Consider the following 19896-nt stretch of genomic DNA (forward strand, 5'->3'; position numbering starts at 1 on the left):
GGGAGATGTTCAACATTAACAGGTACATATACAGTATATATATTATATATCCCCAATCCAATCAAAGGTTTTACCTAGCACTTATGGAACTTCTTAAGATCTTATACCCAAAATCCCTCTCTGTCAACAATAAGTTATTCCTCTTACCTACGCAGGTTCTTCCTGGAGCACTTGGACTGGTGTCAGTAAACCCAGACAGGCACTGGCAGCTGGCTACTCCATTTAGGGAGGCACAGGAGGCATATACAGAACATGGATTTACTGAAGGATCACAAGGATTTTGCACTGTAGGGAGAGAGTGTCATTCATAGAACACGTAAGGAAAACTCAGAAATATATAAAATAACATATACAGGTATAGTACCTGTTATCCAGAATGCTCGGGACCAAGGGGTATTCTGGATAAGGGATCTTTCTGTAATTTGGATCCCCATACCTTAAGTCTACTAAAGAATCAATAAAACATGAATTAAACCCTATGGAATTGTTTTGCATTCAATAAGGATTATTTATATCTTAGTTGGGATCAAGTACAGGTACTGTTTTATTATTACAGAGAAAAGGGAATCATTTAACCATGAAATAAACCCAATAGGGCTGTTCTGCCCCCAATAAGGGGTAATTATATCTTAGTTGGGATCAAGTACAGATACTGTTTTATTATTACAGAGAAAAGGGAATCATTTAACCATTAAATAAACCCAATAGGACTGTTCTGCCCCCAATAAGGGGTAATTATATGTTAGTTGGGATCAAGTACAGGTACTGTTTTATTATTACAGAGAAAAGGGAATCATTTAACCATTAAATAAACCCAATAGGGCTGTTCTGCCCCAATAAGGGGTAATTATATCTTAGTTGGGATCAAGTACAGGTACTGTTTTATTATTACAGAGAAAAGGGAATCATTTAACCATGAAATAAACCCAATAGGACTGTTCTGCCCCCAATAAGGGGTAATTATATCTTAGTTGGGATCAAGTACATGTACTGTTTTATTATTACAGAGAAAAGGGAATCATTTAACCATTAAATAAACCCAATAGGGCTGTTCTGCCCCAATAAGGGGTAATTATATCTTAGTTGGGATCAAGTACAGGTACTGTTTTATTATTACAGAGAAAAGGGAATCATTTAACCATTAAATAAACCCAATAGGGCTGTTCTGCCCCCAATAAGGGGTAATTATATCTTAGTTGGGATCAAGTACAGGTACTGTTTTATTATTACAGAGAAAAGGGAATCATTTAACCATTAAATAAACCCAATAGGGCTGTTCTGCCCCAATAAGGGGTAATTATATCTTAGTTGGGATCAAGTACAGGTACTGTTTTATTATTACAGAGAAAAAGGAAATCAGTTTTAATATTCTGAATTATTTGATTAAAATGGAGTCTATGGGAGACGGGCTTTCCGTAATTTGGAGCTTTCTGGATAACGGGTTTCCAGATAAGGGATCCCATACCTGTACTTAATATAACAAAAAAGCATAATTGACACATTGTTTCTATAGCAGTTGATGGATCTGTTTATATGGATCTGGATTCAGTTTATATATAATCAGGACACAGCTGGGTGATAGGGACGGTCTTAGCTGAAAGTGAATGGGGTTTGGGGCAAATCAGAAATGTGATCAAATACAAATGGGTGGGATCGGAGCAGATTGGGGCTGTGTTCTAATATATCACAATGATCCAAAGGGAACTGTTTGGAAGAACATTATCTGGCAGTTGCCTAGAATTATTCTTCTATGGTTTTTAAGTTTGAAAAACATTGGAACTTTAATTATCCAATGAACCAAGTCAGTACCTGAAAACTTGTAAGACGCCATGGCGTAAGTGGTGCTGTTGGTGAGCGCGCTGGTGAATGCCTGTTGCACGTTGCTCACTGTCAGATTATCAGCCGTGTTTGTGGCTATGTTAAAGTCGACGAGGAGGAGGCTTCCATTTTTAAAACCGGTTATGTCAATGAGCAGTCTCCCAGACTTATACAAGGCCTTGATGTCAGACGGTAGGTTATTTATTATCTGCCAATCACAAGAAAGCTCCAGGGTTATAAACCAATCACATGTTTGCTTTTAATATTCTAGACCAATTAGAGCAGTTGGGTGTTGGCTACTGCACTTTTGGCCTATTACTTTAGAAATTTCCATCTGGGTGCACAGAACATTCTTTTTTGGAGGCATTGCTTTTTGCTTGGATGTAAAAGGGCAGCTGCCACCTATATATATATATATATACTAATATAATAGTGAAGGGCTGTTCTTTGTCCGCAATAAGCTATACCCTTATCCTGCAATGTCTAGAAATCAATCACAGATCCCACCCACATGTACATGGGAACATGGGGTACAAATATGGGATCTATTTAGATCCATATAGATCTATTTAAGATCTATATGGGATCTTAAATGACTGGGTCCTTGTGTTTTCTGAAATTTGGATCACCATGCCTTAAAGAACAATTCAGTGTAAAAATAAACTAGGTAAGCAGATAGGCTGTGTAAAAACAAAAATGTTTATAATATATTTAGCCAAAAATGTAATCTATTAAGTCTAAAATGTGCAGATGTCTAACATAATAGCCAGAGCACTACTTCCTCCTTTCCGCTTTCTAATCTCTTAGTCAAGGAAGTGGCTTGAGGGGGGGAGCCACATGGGACATAACTGTTCAGTTAGTTTGTTTTTGATACTTAGCACGCAGGTCAGATTCCAAAGCAAACAGTTATGTCCCATACACCCCCCCCCACCCAAAGTCGATTATTGGTTACTGATAACTTACAGGTGAGAGAGCTGAAAGCGCGAAGTAGTGTTCTGGCTATTACATTAGACATATGTTCACTCCAGGTTTATACATTACATTACAGGTGAGAGAGCGGAAAATGGGAAGTAGTGTTCTGACTATTACATTAGACATACGTTCACTCCAGGTTTATACATTACATTACAGGTGAGAGAGCGGAAAATGGGAAGTAGTGTTCTGGCTATTACATTAGACATACGTTCACTCCAGGTTTATACATTTCATTACAGGTGAGAGAGCGGAAAATGGGAAGTAGTGTTCTGGCTATTACATTAGACATACGTTCACTCCAGGTTTATACATTACAATACAGGTGAGAGAGCAGAAAATGGGAAGTAGTGTTCTGGCTATTACATTAGACATACGTTCACTCCAGGTTTATACATTTCATTACAGGTGAGAGAGCGGAAAATGGGAAGTAGTGTTCTGGCTATTACATTAGACATACGTTCACTCCAGGTTTATACATTACAATACAGGTGAGAGAGCAGAAAATGGGAAGTAGTGTTCTGGCTATTACATTAGACATACGTTCACTCCAGGTTTATACATTACATTACAGGTGAGAGAGCGGAAAATGGGAAGTAGTGTTCTGGCTATTACATTAGACATACGTTCACTCCAGCTTTTATACATTATATTACAGGTGAGAGAGCTGAAAGCGGAAAGTAGTGTGCTGGCTATTACATTAGACATACGTTCACTCCAGCTTTTATACATTACATTACAGGTGAGAGAGCTGAAAGCGGAAAGTAGTGTGCTGGCTATTACATTAGACATACGTTCACTACAGCTTTTATACATTACATTTTTGCCTAACTAACTATATTGAAAACATTTTTTATTTTGCTCATCTATGAACTAAAAACAGTGACTAACCACTAAGCCAGTGGCCAGTATTGCTGTGTTGCACTGTTTGGGTTCTAGGTTCAGTTCCAGCCAGGGAAGTATCAGAAAAAAGTTTGTTTATTCTCCTCTTGTCTGGGTACTCTTGTTTCCACCCAACCACTAAAAACCTACTGGCAGTTAATTGGGTCCTAATAAAATTGACTCCAGTGTGATACTTTAGGCACGTTAGATTGTAAGCTCCAAGGGAACAGGGATTGATGTGATTTATGTATAATACACCAGCGCTATATAATGTGCTTCTTTCTCTTCTATGAAACCCAAATTATTTTTTTAATTAAATCATCCATACCTGTTATAAATGTATTTCAAAATCTGAGCTGTCAATCATAAATTGCCTGCCCCGCCTCTAGGCGGAGCAGGCAATATATGATTGTCAGCTCAGATTTTTAATTACAATTACATTAATTTTCCATTCAGCACTTCCTAGATGGCAAATGCATAAAATTTTGGGGCGATACAAAGCTTTCCTTAATAACAGTGCCCACAAAATGGCGCCGGCCTGCTGGCTGTGACTGGAAATTCCAGGACTGAAGGGAAAAAAATTTAATAATTTATATAGGGTAAGTAAAGTTTATTTTGCTCAACAAACCTTATTTTTTAGGGTGACAGGTCCCCTTTAAATGCAATTACTGAACTGGGACAAATTATGTCCATATGACAACTTTTTTCTACTCACCTCTGCCATCAAGTTAGCTTCAAGGTTTTTGTATGCTTGGCTGGTTTTATCACTGAGGGCAGCAGTATAGGGAACATTTTGTATCTGGATTTCTGCTGAAAATAATTTTCCATCTGCAAATAGGCAAGAAAGGGACCAGTGGGTAACATTTATTATTTGTTGGCATAAAAACACACATTTGACTTGACATATGATGGCAAATAGTTAGGGGCAGCATGGTAGTTCAGTGAGTAGCAAGTCTACCTTGGTGCAATGGGGTCCTAGCTTGTGATAGGGACCTTAGATTGTAAGCTCACTGGGGCAGGGACTGATGGGAATGTGATAGGGACCTTAGATTGTAAGCTCACTGGGGCAGGGACTGATGGGAATGTGATAGGGACCTTAGATTGTAAGCTCACTGGGGCAGGGACTGATGGGAATGGGATAGGGACCTTAGATTGTAAGCTCACTGGGGCAGGGACTGATGGGAATGTGATAGGGACCTAAGATTGTAAGCTCACTGGGGCAGGGACTGATGGGAATGGGATAGGGACCTTAGATTATAAGCTCACTGGGACAGGGACTGATGGGAATGTGATAGGGACCTTAGATTGTAAGCTCCACTGGGGTAGGGACTGATGGGAATGGGATAGGGACCTTAGATTGTAAGCTCACTGGGACAGGGACTGATGGGAATGTGATAGGGACCTTAGATTGTAAGCTCCACTGGGGTAGGGACTGATGGGAATGTGATAGGGACCTTAGATTGTAAGCTCACTGGGACAGGGACTGATGGGAATGTGATAGGGACCTTAGATTGTAAGCTCCACTGGGGTAGGGACTGATGGGAATGTGATAGGGACCTTAGATTGTAAGCTCACTGGGGCAGGGGCTGATGGGAATGTGATAGGGACCTTAGATTGTAAGCTCACTGGGGCAGGGGCTGATGGGAATGTGATAGGGACCTTAGATTGTAAGCTCACTGGGGCAGGGACTGATGGGAATGTGATAGGGACCTTAGATTGTAAGCTCACTGGGGCAGGGACTGATGGGAATGTGATAGGGACCTTAGATTGTAAGCTCACTGGGGAAGAGACTAGTGTATAACCCATATGCTACATAAATGAGTCAACACTATATAAATGACAGTACATAATAATAAAAAATAAACATTCAAATTAGCAGTCCCTATAAAAAGCCACAGTTAGCCCCGCAAAGAAATTTAAAGAATACGCATTATTACTGGGGTTAGACATAGACAAATGACAAATATTTCTCACTACTATGGCCTCCTTCAATGCTAAATACCTACTTTATACTAACAGCATGAAAGTGCTTTGTAGTCTGGGATGCCAACAATTGATTTTATGTGGCTGCTTATTTTTCTAAAGCGAAAAACGTAAGTTGGTCTTGAATGTTCTTTTGTGTCTGGGTAGTTTTATTTCCAAAAAGCCCTAATTTTTATTCCAGATGAACCATACCTGTAGTAACACTGCTTGTAGTGTCTGCTCTGTTCGGACAAGACAGTTGCTTTACGGTGATGTTGTACTGACTGGCAGGGAATAGACCGGAAAACGTGACCACTGAACCAGAAGTTGTATTCATGGCTACAACAGAGTTGCTCAGTGACAGTGTCACATTGAACTGAGCTCCTGAGGGTCCATTCTGACCAATAGGCATGACCTGGATTTGGTCGCTAGTCACTTGGACCAACTGAATAGTTACAGTTGCTTGTGCTGCAAATAAAAAATATGCATTAGAACTCAATGGCAAGCAGTGTTAAAAGTTACATTAGGGTATGATTGTATATGTTAGCGACTCACCACATGGGGAAATTGTTGTTGTGGCTGTAGTTGTTGATAAGGTGGTGGTTGTAGTGCTGGTAGTAATTGCCGTTGTTGTGGTATTGGTGGATGTGCGACTGGTTGTTGGTGTGCTAGTTATCGTTGCTGTAGATGTTAACATGCTTGCAGTTGTGGGTACTATAGTAGTGGTGCTTGTAGGTTGAGTTGTAGTAGTTAAAGCTGCCGCAGTTGTGGATGATGAAGTAATAGATGTTGCTGTGCTGGCAGTTTTGGGGACGGTAGTCAATGTGCTTGTAGGAGTTGTAGTAGCTGAAGCTGCTGTAGTTTTTGTGGATGATGCAGCAGTAGATGTTGTTGTGCTTGCAGTTGTGGGGGTGGAAGTAGTGGTGCTTGTGGGTTGATTTGTAGTAGTTAAAGTTGTTGCAATTGTTGTGGATGATGACACAGTAGATGTTGCTGTGCTTGCAGTTGTGGGGATGGTAGTAGTGGTGCTTGTGGTTTGAGCTGTAGTAGTTAAAGCACCCACAGTTGTTGTGGATGCTGAAGTAGTAGATGTTGCTGTGCTTGCAGTTGTTGGGACAGCAGAAGTGGTGCTTGTGGGTTGAGTTGCAGTAGTCAAAGCTGCTGTAGTTGTGGATGATAAAGCAGTAGATGTTGCTGTGCTTGCAGTTGTGGGAATGGTAGTAGTGGTGCTTGTAGGTTGGGTTGTGGTAGTTAATGCTGCAGTTGTTGTGGATGATGAAGCAATAGGTGTTGCTGTACTTACAGTTGTGGGGGCAGTAGTAGTGGTGCTTGTGGGTTGAGTTGTAGTAATTAAAGCTGCAGTTGTTGTGGATGATGAAGTAGTAGATGGTGCTGTGCTTGCAGTTGTGGGAATGGTAGTAGTGGTGCTTGTAGGTTGGGTTGTGGTAGTTAATGCTGCAGTTGTTGTGGATGACGAAGCAGTAGATGTTGGAGTAGTTGAAGTGGGGTTCATAGAAGTGGTGCTTGTAGGTTGAGTTGTAGTAGTTAAAGCTGCTGTAGTTGTGGATGATAAAGGAGTAGATGTAGTAGTTAAAGCTGCCGCAAGTGTCATCGATGGTGAAGCAGTAGATGTTAACGTGCTTGCAGTTGTGGGGTTTGCAGTTGTGGGTTGAGTTGCAGTAGTCAAAGCTGCTGTAGTTGTGGATGATAAAGGAGTAGATGTTGCTGTACTTGCAGTTGTGGGGTTTGCAGTTGTGGTACTTGTGGGTTGAGTTGCAGTAGTCAAAGCTGCTGTAGTTGTGGGGATGGTAGTAGTGGTGCTTGTGGTTTGAGCTGTAGTAGTTAAAGCACCCACAGTTGTTGTGGATGCTGAAGTAGTAGATGTTGCTGTGCTTGCAGTTGTAGGGACAGCAGAAGTGGTGCTTGTGGGTTGAGTTGTAGTAGTTAAAGCTGCAGTTGTTGTGGATGATGAAGTAGTAGATGTTGCTGTGCTTGCAGTTGTGGGAATGGTAGTAGTGGTGCTTGTAGGTTGGGTTGTGGTAGTTAATGCTGCAGTTGTTGTGGATGATGAAGCAGTAGATGTTGGAGTAGTTGAAGTGGGGTTCATAGAAGTGGTGCTTGTAGGTTGAGTTGTAGTAATTAAAGCTGCAGTTGTTGTGGATGATGAAGCAGTAGGTGTTGCTGTACTTACAGTTGTGGGGGCAGTAGTAGTGGTGATTGTTGGTTGAGTTGTAGTAGTTAAAGCTGCAGCACTTGCTGTGGATGACGAAGCAGTAGATGTTGGAGTAGTTGAAGTGGGGTTCATAGAAGTGGTGCTTGTAGGTTGAGTTGTAGTAGTTAAAGCTGCTGTAGTTGTGGATGATAAAGGAGTAGATGTTGCTGTACTTGCAGTTGTGGGGATGGTAGTAGTGGTGCTTGTGGGTTGAGTTGTAGTAGTTAAAGCTGCCGCAAGTGTCATGGATGGTGAAGCAGTAGATGTTAACGTGCTTGCAGTTGTGGGGTTTGCAGTTGTGGGTTGAGTTGCAGTAGTCAAAGCTGCTGTAGTTGTGGATGATAAAGGAGTAGATGTTGCTGTACTTGCAGTTGTGGGGTTTGCAGTTGTGGTACTTGTGGGTTGAGTTGCAGTAGTCAAAGCTGCTGTAGTTGTGGATGATAAAGCAGTAGATGTTGCTGTACTTGCAGTTGTGGGGTTTGCAGTTGTGGTACTTGTGGGTTGAGTTGCAGTAGTCAAAGCTGCTGTAGTTGTGGATGATAAAGGAGTAGATGTTGCTGTACTTGCAGTTGTGGGGTTTGCAGTTGTGGTGCTTGTGGGTTGAGTTGCACTAGTCAAAGCTGCTGTAGTTGTGGATGATAAAGCAATAGATGTTGCTGTGCTTGCAGTTGTGGGGTTTGCAGTTGTGGTGCTTGTAGGTTGAGTTGCAGTAGTCAAAGCTGCCGCAGTTGTGGATGATAAAGCAGTAGATGTTGTTGTGCTTGCAGTTGTGGGGTTTGCAGTTGTGGTGCTTGTGGGTTGAGTTGCAGTAGTCAAAGCTGCTGTAGTTGTGGATGATAAAGCAGTAGATGTTGCTGTGCTTGCAGTTGTGGGGTTTGCAGTTGTGGTGCTTGTAGGTTGAGTTGCAGTAGTCAAAGCTGCTGTAGTTGTGGATGATAAAGCAGTAGATGTTGCTGTGCTTGCAGTTGTGGGGTTTGCAGTTGTGGTGCTTGTAGGTTGAGTTGCAGTAGTCAAAGCTGCTGTAGTTGTGGATGATAAAGCAGTAGATGTTGCTGTGCTTGCAGTTGTGGGGTTTGCAGTTGTGGTGCTTGTAGGTTGAGTTGCAGTAGTCAAAGCTGCTGTAGTTGTGGATGATAAAGCAGTAGATGTTGCTGTGCTTGCAGTTGTGGGGTTTGCAGTTGTGGTGCTTGTAGGTTGAGTTGCAGTAGTCAAAGCTGCTGTAGTTGTGGATGATAAAGCAGTAGATGTTGCTGTGCTTGCAGTTGTGGTGCTTGTAGGTTGAGTTGCAGTAGTCAAAGCTGCTGTAGTTGTGGATGATAAAGCAGTAGATGTTGCTGTGCTTGCAGTTGTGGGGTTTGCAGTTGTGGTGCTTGTAGGTTGAGTTGCAGTAGTCAAAGCTGCCGTAGTGGTGGATGATAAAGCAGTAGATGTTGCTGTACTTGTAGTTGTAGTTGTGGGGACCGTAGTTGTGGTGCTTATAGGTTGAGTTGCAGTAGTCAAAGCTGCTGCAGTTGTGGATGATAAAGCAGTAGATGTTGCAGAGCTTGCAGTTGTGGGGTTTGCAGTTGTGGTACTTGTGGGTTGAGTTGCAGTAGTCAAAGCTGCTGTAGTTGTGGATGATAAAGCAGTAGATGTTGCTGTGCTTGCAGTTGTGGGGTTTGCAGTTGTGGTGCTTGTAGATTGAGTTGCAGTAGTCAAAGCTGCTGTAGTTGTGGATGATAAAGCAGTAGATGTTGCTGTGCTTGCAGTTGTGGTGCTTGTAGGTTGAGTTGCAGTAGTCAAAGCTGCTGCAGTTGTGGATGATAAAACAGTAGATGTTGCAGAGCTTGCAGTTGTGGGGTTTGCAGTTGTGGTGCTTGTGGGTTGAGTTGCAGTAGTCAAAGCTGCCGCAGTTGTGGATAATAAAGCAGTAGATGTTGTTGTACTTGCAGTTGTGGGGACCGTAGTTGTGGTGCTTATAGGTTGGGTTGCAGTAGTCAAAGCTGCTGCAGTTGTGGATGATAAAGCAGTAGATGTTGCTGTGCTTGCAGTTGTAGGAGCAGTAGTAGTGGTGCTTGTAGGCTGAGTTTCTGTAGTTAAAATTGAAGAAGTTGTTGCAGATGAGGGAGTGGTAGATGTGTCAGTAGATGTGGAGGTGGTATCAGAGGTGCTTGTAGGCTGAGTTCCGGTAGTTAAAATTGAAGAAGTTGTTGCAGATGAGGGAGTGGTAGATGTGTCAGTAGATGTGGAGGTGGTATCAGAGGTGCTTGTAGGCTGAGTTCCGGTAGTTAAAATTGAAGAAGTTGTTGCAGATGAGGGAGTGGTAGATGTGTCAGTAGATGTGGAGATGGTATCAGAGGTGCTTGTAGGCTGAGTTCCGGTAGTTAAAATTGAAGATGTTGCAGATGAAGGAGTGGTAGATGTGTCAGTAGATGTGGAGATGGTATCAGAGGTGCTTGTAGGCTGAGTTCCGGTAGTTAAAATTGAAGATGTTGCAGATGAGGGAGTGGTAGATGTGTCAGTAGATGTGGAGGTGGTATCAGAGGTGCTTGTAGGCTGAGTTCCAGTAGTTAAAATTGAAGAAGATGTAGCAGATGAGGGAGTGGTAGATGTGTCAGTAGATGTGAAGGTGGTATCAGAGGTGCTTGTAGGCTGAGTTCCGGTAGTTAAAATTGAAGAAGTTGTTGCAGATGAGGGAGTGGTAGATGTGTCAGTAGATGTGGAGATGGTATCAGAGGTGCTTTTAGGCTGAGTTCCGGTAGTTAAAATTAAAGATGTTGCAGATGAGGGAGTGGTAGATGTGTCAGTAGATGTGGGGATGGTATCAGAGGTGCTTGTAGGCTGAGTTCCAGTAGTTAAAATTGAAGAAGATGTTGCAGATGAGGGAGTGGTAGATGTGTCAGTAGATGTGGAGGTGGTATCAGAGGTGCTTGTAGGCTGAGTTCCGGTAGTTAAAATTAAAGATGTTGCAGATGAGGGAGTGGTAGATGTGTCAGTAGATGTGGAGATGGTATCAGAGGTGCTTGTAGGCTGAGTTCCGGTAGTTAAAATTAAAGATGTTGCAGATGAGGGAGTGGTAGATGTGTCAGTAGATGTGGGGATGGTATCAGAGGTGCTTGTAGGCTGAGTTCCAGTAGTTAAAATTGAAGAAGATGTTGCAGATGAGGGAGTGGTAGATGTGTCAGTAGATGTGGAGGTGGTATCAGAGGTGCTTGTAGGCTGAGTTCCGGTAGTTAAAATTGAAGAAGATGTTGCAGATGAGGGAGTGGTAGATGTGTCAGTAGATGTGGGGATGGTATCAGAGGTGCTTGTAGGCTGAGTTCCAGTAGTTAAAATTGAAGAAGATGTTGCAGATGAGGGAGTGGTAGTTGTGTCAGTAGATGTGGGGATGGTATCAGAGGTGCTTGTAGGCTGAGTTCCGGTAGTTAAAATTGAAGATGTTGCAGATGAGGGAGTGGTAGATGTGTCAGTAGATGTGGAGATGGTATCAGAGGTGCTTGTAGGCTGAGTTCCAGTAGTTAAAATTGAAGATGTTGCAGATGAGGGAGTGGTAGATGTGTCAGTAGATGTGGGGATGGTATCAGAGGTGCTTGTAGGCTGAGTTCCGGTAGTTAAAATTGAAGATGTTGCAGATGAGGGAGTGGTAGATGTGTCAGTAGATGTGGAGGTGGTATCAGAGGTGCTTGTAGGCTGAGTTCCGGTAGTTAAAATTGAAGAAGATGTTGCAGATGAGGGAGTGGTAGTTGTGTCAGTAGATGTGGGGATGGTATCAGAGGTGCTTGTAGGCTGAGTTCCAGTAGTTAAAATTGAAGATGTTGCAGATGAGGGAGTGGTAGATGTGTCAGTAGATGTGAAGGTGGTATCAGAGGTGCTTGTAGGCTGAGTTCCAGTAGTTAAAATTGAAGAAGATGTAGCAGATGAGGGAGTGGTAGATGTGTCAGTAGATGTGAAGGTGGTATCAGAGGTGCTTGTAGGCTGAGTTCCGGTAGTTAAAATTGAAGAAGATGTTGCAGATGAGGGAGTGGTAGTTGTGTCAGTAGATGTGGGGATGGTATCAGAGGTGCTTGTAGGCTGAGTTCCAGTAGTTAAAATTGAAGATGTTGCAGATGAGGGAGTGGTAGATGTGTCAGTAGATGTGAAGGTGGTATCAGAGGTGCTTGTAGGCTGAGTTCCAGTAGTTAAAATTGAAGAAGATGTTGCAGATGAAGGAGTGGTAGATGTGTCAGTAGATGTGGGGATGGTATCAGAGGTGCTTGTAGGCTGAGTTCCGGTAGTTAAAATTGAAGATGTTGCAGATGAGGGAGTGGTAGTTGTGTCAGTAGATGTGGGGATGGTATCAGAGGTGCTTGTAGGCTGAGTTCCGGTAGTTAAAATTGAAGATGTTGCAGATGAGGGAGTGGTAGATGTGTCAGTAGATGTGGAGGTGGTATCAGAGGTGCTTGCAGTTTCAACTGTAGAAGTCAAAGATGTAGTATCTACTGTAGTACCATAACAAATATCTAGGATACAGAAGAAAAGGGAAATCAGAAACTAGAGGGATTATGGCACAGAGACAACTCTATAAGGAAGTAAACAAGCGTTGGCATTATAAGGGCATCTCTGCAATAAATTAACTTTTCCCAGAGTTAAACACAGAAGGATCCTGGAGTAAAATGCTCTTTTATTTATACTGACATATTGTGTGAAAATCAATAAAGTGCCAGCACATTATACCCCGCTAAAAGTAGTAGCAGCACACTGCACTGTAGGATAGGAACCAACCAGCAGCTGGGATTCATTCCCAGAATTCCTTTTGTTAACTTGTATATGTATGAGGCAGTCTCCTCAACCTTAATGATTTGTTTGTAGAACCACATGGTGACTCTCCCTAAGCTGATCAGAAAACCCTGTACTAAACTGACGAGCCTGATGTGAGCAGAAACATAGATATTGATGTGGCAGTGGATGTGACCCTTTTTGACTTTGCAAAAGCATTTGATACAGTATCTTTCCAACTAATCTAACAGCCTTCTATGGGGGTGTGAGCAGAAACATAGATATTGATGTGGCAGTGGATGTGACTTATTTGGACTTTACAAAAGCATTTGATACAGTATCTTTCCAACTAATCTAACAGCCTTCTATGGGGATGTGAGCAGAAACATAGATATTGATGTGGCAGTGGATGTGACTTATTTTGACTTTGCAAAAGCATTTGATACAGTATCTTTCCAACTAATCTAACAGCCTTCTATGGGGATGTGAGCAGAAACATAGATATTGATGTGGCAGTGGATGTGACCCATTTTGACTTTGCAAAAGCATTTGATACAGTATCTTTTCAACTAATCTAACAGCCTTCTATGGGGATGTGAGCAGAAACATAGATATTGATGTGGCAGTGGATGTGACTTATTTGGACTTTGCAAAAGCATTTGATACAGTATCTTTCCAACTAATCTAACAGCCTTCTATGGGGATGTGAGCAGAAACATAGATATTGATGTGGCAGTGGATGTGACCCATTTTGACTTTGCAAAAGCATTTGATACAGTATCTTTCCAACTAATCTAACAGCCTTCTATGGGGATGTGAGCAGAAACATAGATATTGATGTGGCAGTGGATGTGACTTATTTTGACTTTGTAAAAGCATTTGATACAGTATCTTTCCAACTAATCTAACAGCCTTCTATGGGGATGTGAGCAGAAACATAGATATTGCAGTGGCAGTGGATGTGAACAATTTTGATTTTGCAAAAGCATTTGATACAGTATCTTTCCAACTAATCTAACAACCTTCTATGGGGATGCGAGCAGAAACATAGATATTGATGTGGCAGTGGATGTGACTTATTTTGACTTTGCAAAAGCATTTGATACAGTATCTTTCCAACTAATCTAACAGCCTTCTATGGGGATGTGAGCAGAAACATAGATATTGATGTGGCAGTGGATGTGACCAATTTTGACTTTGCAAAAGCATTTGATACAGTATCTTTCCAACTAATCTAACAGCCTTCTATGGGGATGTGAGCAGAAACATAGATATTGATGTGGCAGTGGATGTGAACAATTTTGATTTTGCAAAAGCATTTGATACAGTATCTTTCCAACTAATCTAACAGCCTTCTATGGGGATGTGAGCAGAAACATAGATATTGATGTGGCAGTGGATGTGAACAATTTTGATTTTGCAAAAGCATTTGATACAGTATCTTTCCAACTAATCTAACAGCCTTCTATGGGGATGTGAGCAGAAACATAGATATTGATGTGGCAGTGGATGTGACCTACTTTGACTTTGCAAAAGCATTTGATACAGTACCACACAGCTTACTGATTAAATTAAAAAAAGAGACTGGGATCATAATATTTATACTTGGATAGAGAACTGGTATTAGATTAAATATGGAACAGAATGGTGTGAAATGCAACAAGTTTCATGCAGGGTGTTGACACTTGCAATGAGATTTAACTGGGCAGCAAACTGAAAATGAATGTTGATAGGTGCAAGTATATGCAATTTGATAGAAAAATGAACAAGCAACAGCTGCAATGTCAACATTTTTTTTTTGTCTGTGGGTTTAGTAGATGTAATTTCACAAAGATTTACACAGATTTATTCATTTTTCTTGGAAATAAATTAATGAATAAAACAAACGAACATTTAGGGGCAGATTTATGAAAATGTGAGTTTAGAGCTTAATACATGAAAACTCTCTTCTATTCATTCCTATGGGATTTTCATGTTGAGTTGTCACTTTTACACATTAATAAATACGCTTCTAAAAATCCCATAGGAATGAATAGAAGTGAGTTTTTATGTATTAAGCTCCAATTGTATTTATACTTCCTGCCATTTTTGTTTTCTTTATTTTTTTTTTTACCAGGAGTCATTAAATATGAATTAAAATAAATTAAATAATATAAATTAAGTGTTTGATTTATCATAATTCTAGTTTGCGGTGTTTTTATTATGGTTCAAGAAAAAAATGCAATGAAAAATCCGGAATACGAATATAATATACAAATATAATAGAGAATATTCTTAAGAACCATGAATAGTCAGTATTTATTAGTTGCCAGAAAAAAATCGGCAAGTAAAATCTGATGAGGTTCAATAGAAGTCGGTGAGAATTGCCTTTATCAAGTTTATTTATTAACTTATTTTTCCAGTTTATTGAAATATTCACCATTTTATCCACATTGAAGATGAATGGAACAATGGAGATAAAATGCATGCTGGAATATTCTGAGTTTTTCCTTAAATAAACTAGCGTTAGAGAAGCAAAGTCGCACGGGTTTGGTCGTGGTTATTTTTTCTCGTCCCCGTACTTTATTTCATGAACTCGAGTTTTGATAACTCTGCTCTTAAGGATCAGGTTTGTGTAAGTACATTTTTAAGCTGCTATATTTGTTTTACTTTCAACATCTTAGATTTATAGAGATAAGCTTTACTGGGATTAAGGGTGAAGACACACGGAGCTACTAGTAGCGGCTACTAAAATAGACAGTGCTGATCATTTACTGATAATTGTCTCTACGTGTGTTTTAGCAGAGGAAATTCAGGTATGGTATGGGACCTTTTATCCAGAATGCTCGGGACCTGGGATTTCCCGGATAAGGGATCTTTCCGTAATTTGGATCTCCATAACAAATAAGTCTGCTGTTTTATTATTACAGAGAAAAGGGAATCATTTAACCATTAAATAAACCCAATAGGGCTGTTCTGCCCCAATAAGGGGTAATTATATCTTAGTTGGGATCAAGTACAGGTACTGTTTTATTATTACAGAGAAAAGGGAATCATTTAACCATGAAATAACCCCAATAGGGCTGTTCTGCCCCCAATAAGGGGTAATTATATCTTAGTTGGGATCAAGTACAGGTACTGTTTTATTATTACAGAGAAAAGGGAATCATTTAACCATGAAATAACCCCAATAGGGCTGTTCTGCCCCCAATAAGGGGTAATTATATCTTAGTTGGGATCAAGTACAGGTACTGTTTTATTATTACAGAGAAAAGGGAATCATTTAACCATTAAATAAACCCAATAGGGCTGTTCTGCCCCCAATAAGGGGTAATTATATCTTAGTTGGGATCAAGTACAGGTACTGTTTTATTATTACAGAGAAAAGGGAATCATTTAACCATGAAATAAACCCAATAGGGCTGTTCTGCCCCAATAAGGGGTAATTATATCTTAGTTGGGATCAAGTACAGGTACTGTTTTATTATTACAGAGAAAAGGGAATCATTTAACCATTAAATAAACCCAATAGGGCTGTTCTGCCCCCAATAAGGGGTAATTATATCTTAGTTGGGATCAAGTACAGGTACTGTTTTATTATTACAGAGAAAAGGGAATCATTTAACCATTAAATAAACCCAATAGGGCTGTTCTGCCCCCAATAAGGGGTAATTATATCTTAGTTGGGATCAATTACAAGGTACTGTTTTATTATTACAGAGAAAAGGGAATCATTTAACCATGAAATAAACCCAATAGGGCTGTTCTGCCCCCAATAAGGGGTAATTATTTCTTAGTTGGGATCAATTACAAGGTACTGTTTTATTATTACAGAGAAAAGGGAATCATTTAACCATTAAATAAACCCAATAGGGCTGTTCTGCCCCAATAAGGGGTAATTATATCTTAGTTGGGATCAAGTACAGGTACTGTTTTATTATTACAGAGAAAAGGGAATCATTTAAACATGAAATAAACCCAATAGGGCTGTTCTGCCCCAATAAATTATAATGGAGTCAATGGGAGATGGCCTTTCTGTAATTTTGAGTTTTCTGGACAACAGGTTTCCGGGTAAAAGATCCCAAAACTGAACAGAGATTTCTGGAAATCAGGTTTTTGGATAACGGATCCTGTACCTGTGCCGAGAAATGTTCAGTGCTGCGGTGTATTACAATGCAAAGAATGTTGAATAATTATTTCACTCTCTGCTCAGAAAATTGAAATTAGAGGAATACAAACTAAAAAAAAAAAAAAGAAATATCAGGATTGGGAAAATAAAGTTCAATTCACATCCTGGTAATTATAAATACATTTTTTAACTACATTTCTAGCCATAACTGTATTTCTCTGCACACAATGGGCTTGAAAGCGAAGTTATTCTGGAGAGAAAGAAATGCACAAAGGGAATTTCATCCTTACAAGGTGTGAGTGCGGAAATCAAAAAATCAGATTAAAAATAAAATAACTGAATCTGAACAAAAATAATTCTGGAGCAATTTCTGATATTAGTAACAACTTTTAGTTTTAAAAACATAGTATTTCGAACATTCATTATCCATTTCTCTAAAATACAGTTTTTGTTGCTTTATACAGTACAAAATATGACATTTTTGTTTATTTATGACCCATTGTTTATATTTTATCAAATAAATGATCTTTTCCTTATAGTTTTGGCTTATTGAGATCTCTCCGGACAAGCACAACATGAAAGTAGGATTTATATGTTACAGGCAACACTCGCTATTTGTTGCAAAATATGAATCCCCCCCACCCGTGGCTCTATATGGGTGCAGCTAAACGCACAACTGCACAGACTGTATGTATATATATTTATCCAAGTCCGTAATTGCAACATAAAGTTGTGTAACTAATAACATTATTTATTATTACAGAGAAAAGGGAATCATTTAACCATGAAATAAACCCAATAGGGCTGTTCTGCCCCAATAAGGGGTAATTATATCTTAGTTGGGATCAAGTACAGGTACTGTTTTATTATTACAGAGAAAAGGGAATCATTTAACCATGAAATAAACCCAATAGGGCTGTTCTGCCCCAATAAGGGGTAATTATATCTTAGTTGGGATCAAGTACAGGTACTGTTTTATTATTACAGAGAAAAGGGAATCATTTAACCATTAAATAAACCTAATAGGGCTGTTCTGCCCCAATAAGGGGTAATTATATCTTAGTTGGGATCAAGTACAGGTACTGTTTTATTATTACAGAGAAAAGGGAATCATTTAACCATTAAATAAACCCAATAGGGCTGTTCTGCCCCAATAAGGGGTAATTATATCTTAGTTGGGATCAAGTACAGGTACTGTTTTATTATTACAGAGAAAAGGGAATCATTTAACCATTAAATAAACCCAATAGGGCTGTTCTGCCCCCAATAAGGGGTAATTATATCTTAGTTGGGATCAAGTACAGGTACTGTTTTATTATTACAGAGAAAAGGGAATCATTTAACCATGAAATAAACCCAATAGGGCTGTTCTGCCCCCAATAAGGGGTAATTATATCTTAGTTGGGATCAAGTACAGGTACTGTTTTATTATTACAGAGAAAAGGGAATCATTTAAACATTAAAGGAAATAATTTTTTTAAATTAGAATTATTTGGTTATAATGGAGTCTATGGGAGATGGCCCTTCCGTAATTCGGAACTTTCTGGATAACAGCTTTCCGGATAAGGGATCCCATACCTGTATTGTCTACGGCAAGGTATTTTCTGGAGTTTAGTATCCATGAAAAAGTAGCTGCTACTAAGTAGCTCTGTGTGTCTTCACCCTAAAGCAAAAAATAAGAATTTTTCCCTTTCTGAAAAAGGTATTTCTATTTGGAATTTGAGCCCTACTTATTTGTTTATTGTAGAACTATCAAACAAAATTAGGATAGACTTACCGCAGAGGGCAAACAACGCGAATAAATAGATCCATCGTGCCATGGTTGGATTTGCTCCTCGCACCTTCAGCAGCACCTAACGTTCCTCTGGCATGCCGTTCTGCTATCCACCACTATAAAAAGCTGTGAAATAAAAGGGAGAGGCTCCTGGGCCAATCAGTGTCTCTTGAACGGGAAACTTTAGTTTATTAGAAAGACAAACCTGTTTTGCATCTCACTCACGTTTGTGTCTGAATCATTGACATGAACAAAGAGGCAATAGAAAGCCCTATAAAGACTATCCACCTGCACTTTATCCGTCTGAGTGGCGCATTCTGTGAATTACAATTGTGTTTATTTAATTGCACTTGTTTTTCTGACGAAAGAAAAAAACGTGACGACAACACTCCACCCAGACTAATGAAGCTTTTCTCTTGTTTCATTCTGAAATGTCTAACGTAAAGGGCTAATACTGGAGGTGAGACATTCGTCACTCGGCCCAGACACAACAACATTACTTCCGTAGCCTTACATTGGCTAAGCTTTACTCTCATTGGGTCATGGTGGTGAATCACGCGAGGGTGCCATTGCATTTGAAAGCATCAATATATACAATTATAAACAATGAAATTGCATCTAAAGCTGCTCCTTGCATTACCACATAGTTGCGCTTGTCACAATTTAAAAACAAAAGACTTATTTTTCAAATGTATAAGAGAAGTTTGGGAGAGGCTACAATTAATATGTACAAATAAAACAATGTCTACATAAACATTTTCACTTCAATCTTTATTCCACGGAAAAGCTCATATAAAAAAAGAACAACAATTAGTAGCGATGAGCGAATGTTTTCGCCAGGCATGGATTCGCAGCGGATTTCCGCATTTCGCCATTGGTGAAATGTTTTGTGAAAATTCACCAAGGAAAAATTCGTCAGTCATCAAAAAAAGTTGCGGTCGCGGCAAAATAGGCGATGCCGTGGCAAAATAGGCACTGTTGCATCAAATTGGGCGCGGTAGCATAAAAAAAAAAGACACGGGCAACAAAAAATCACACAACAAATTGCTGTTTCGCAGATTTCCGCATTTCACCATTGGTGAATTATTTTGTGAAACTTCCGTGAAAATTCACCAAGGAAAAATTTTTTGATCATCAAAAAAAGTTGCGGTCGCGGCAAAATAGGCGCTGTCGCATTAAATTGGAGCAGTAGCATAAAAAAAAGGCAAGGGCAACAAAAAAATAACTCGACAAATGCGTTTCACAAATTTTTGCTGTTCCGTAGATTTCCACCTTTCACCATTGGTGAATTATTTTGTGAAACTTCCGTGAAAATTCACCAAGGAAAAATTCGTTGATCATCAAAAAAAGTTGCAGTCGCGGCAAAATAGGCGCTGTCGCATTAAATTGGAGCAGTAGCATTAAAAAAAAAGGCAAGGGCAACAAAAAAATAAC

At 39.9% G+C, this 19896-nt stretch overlaps 1 protein-coding gene across 1 annotated transcript; it reads right to left on the reverse strand.

Annotated features, from left to right (window-relative positions):
• Positions 1 to 1550: 1550 nt before the first annotated feature.
• Positions 1551 to 7147, reverse strand: LOC116408575 (mucin-5AC-like). Its single transcript, XM_031896172.1, has 5 exons — positions 6190 to 7147; positions 5848 to 6102; positions 4388 to 4500; positions 1810 to 2026; positions 1551 to 1594 (listed from the first exon to the last, which is right to left on the reverse strand). The coding sequence occupies exons 1-5, from the start codon at positions 7145 to 7147 to the stop codon at positions 1551 to 1553; spliced, it is 1587 nt and encodes a 528-aa protein (XP_031752032.1).
• Positions 7148 to 19896: the final 12749 nt, after the last annotated feature.

Source organism: Xenopus tropicalis, chromosome 2 (genome assembly GCF_000004195.4).
Source record: "Xenopus tropicalis strain Nigerian chromosome 2, UCB_Xtro_10.0, whole genome shotgun sequence".
NCBI classification, from domain to species: Eukaryota; Metazoa; Chordata; class Amphibia; order Anura; family Pipidae; genus Xenopus; species Xenopus tropicalis.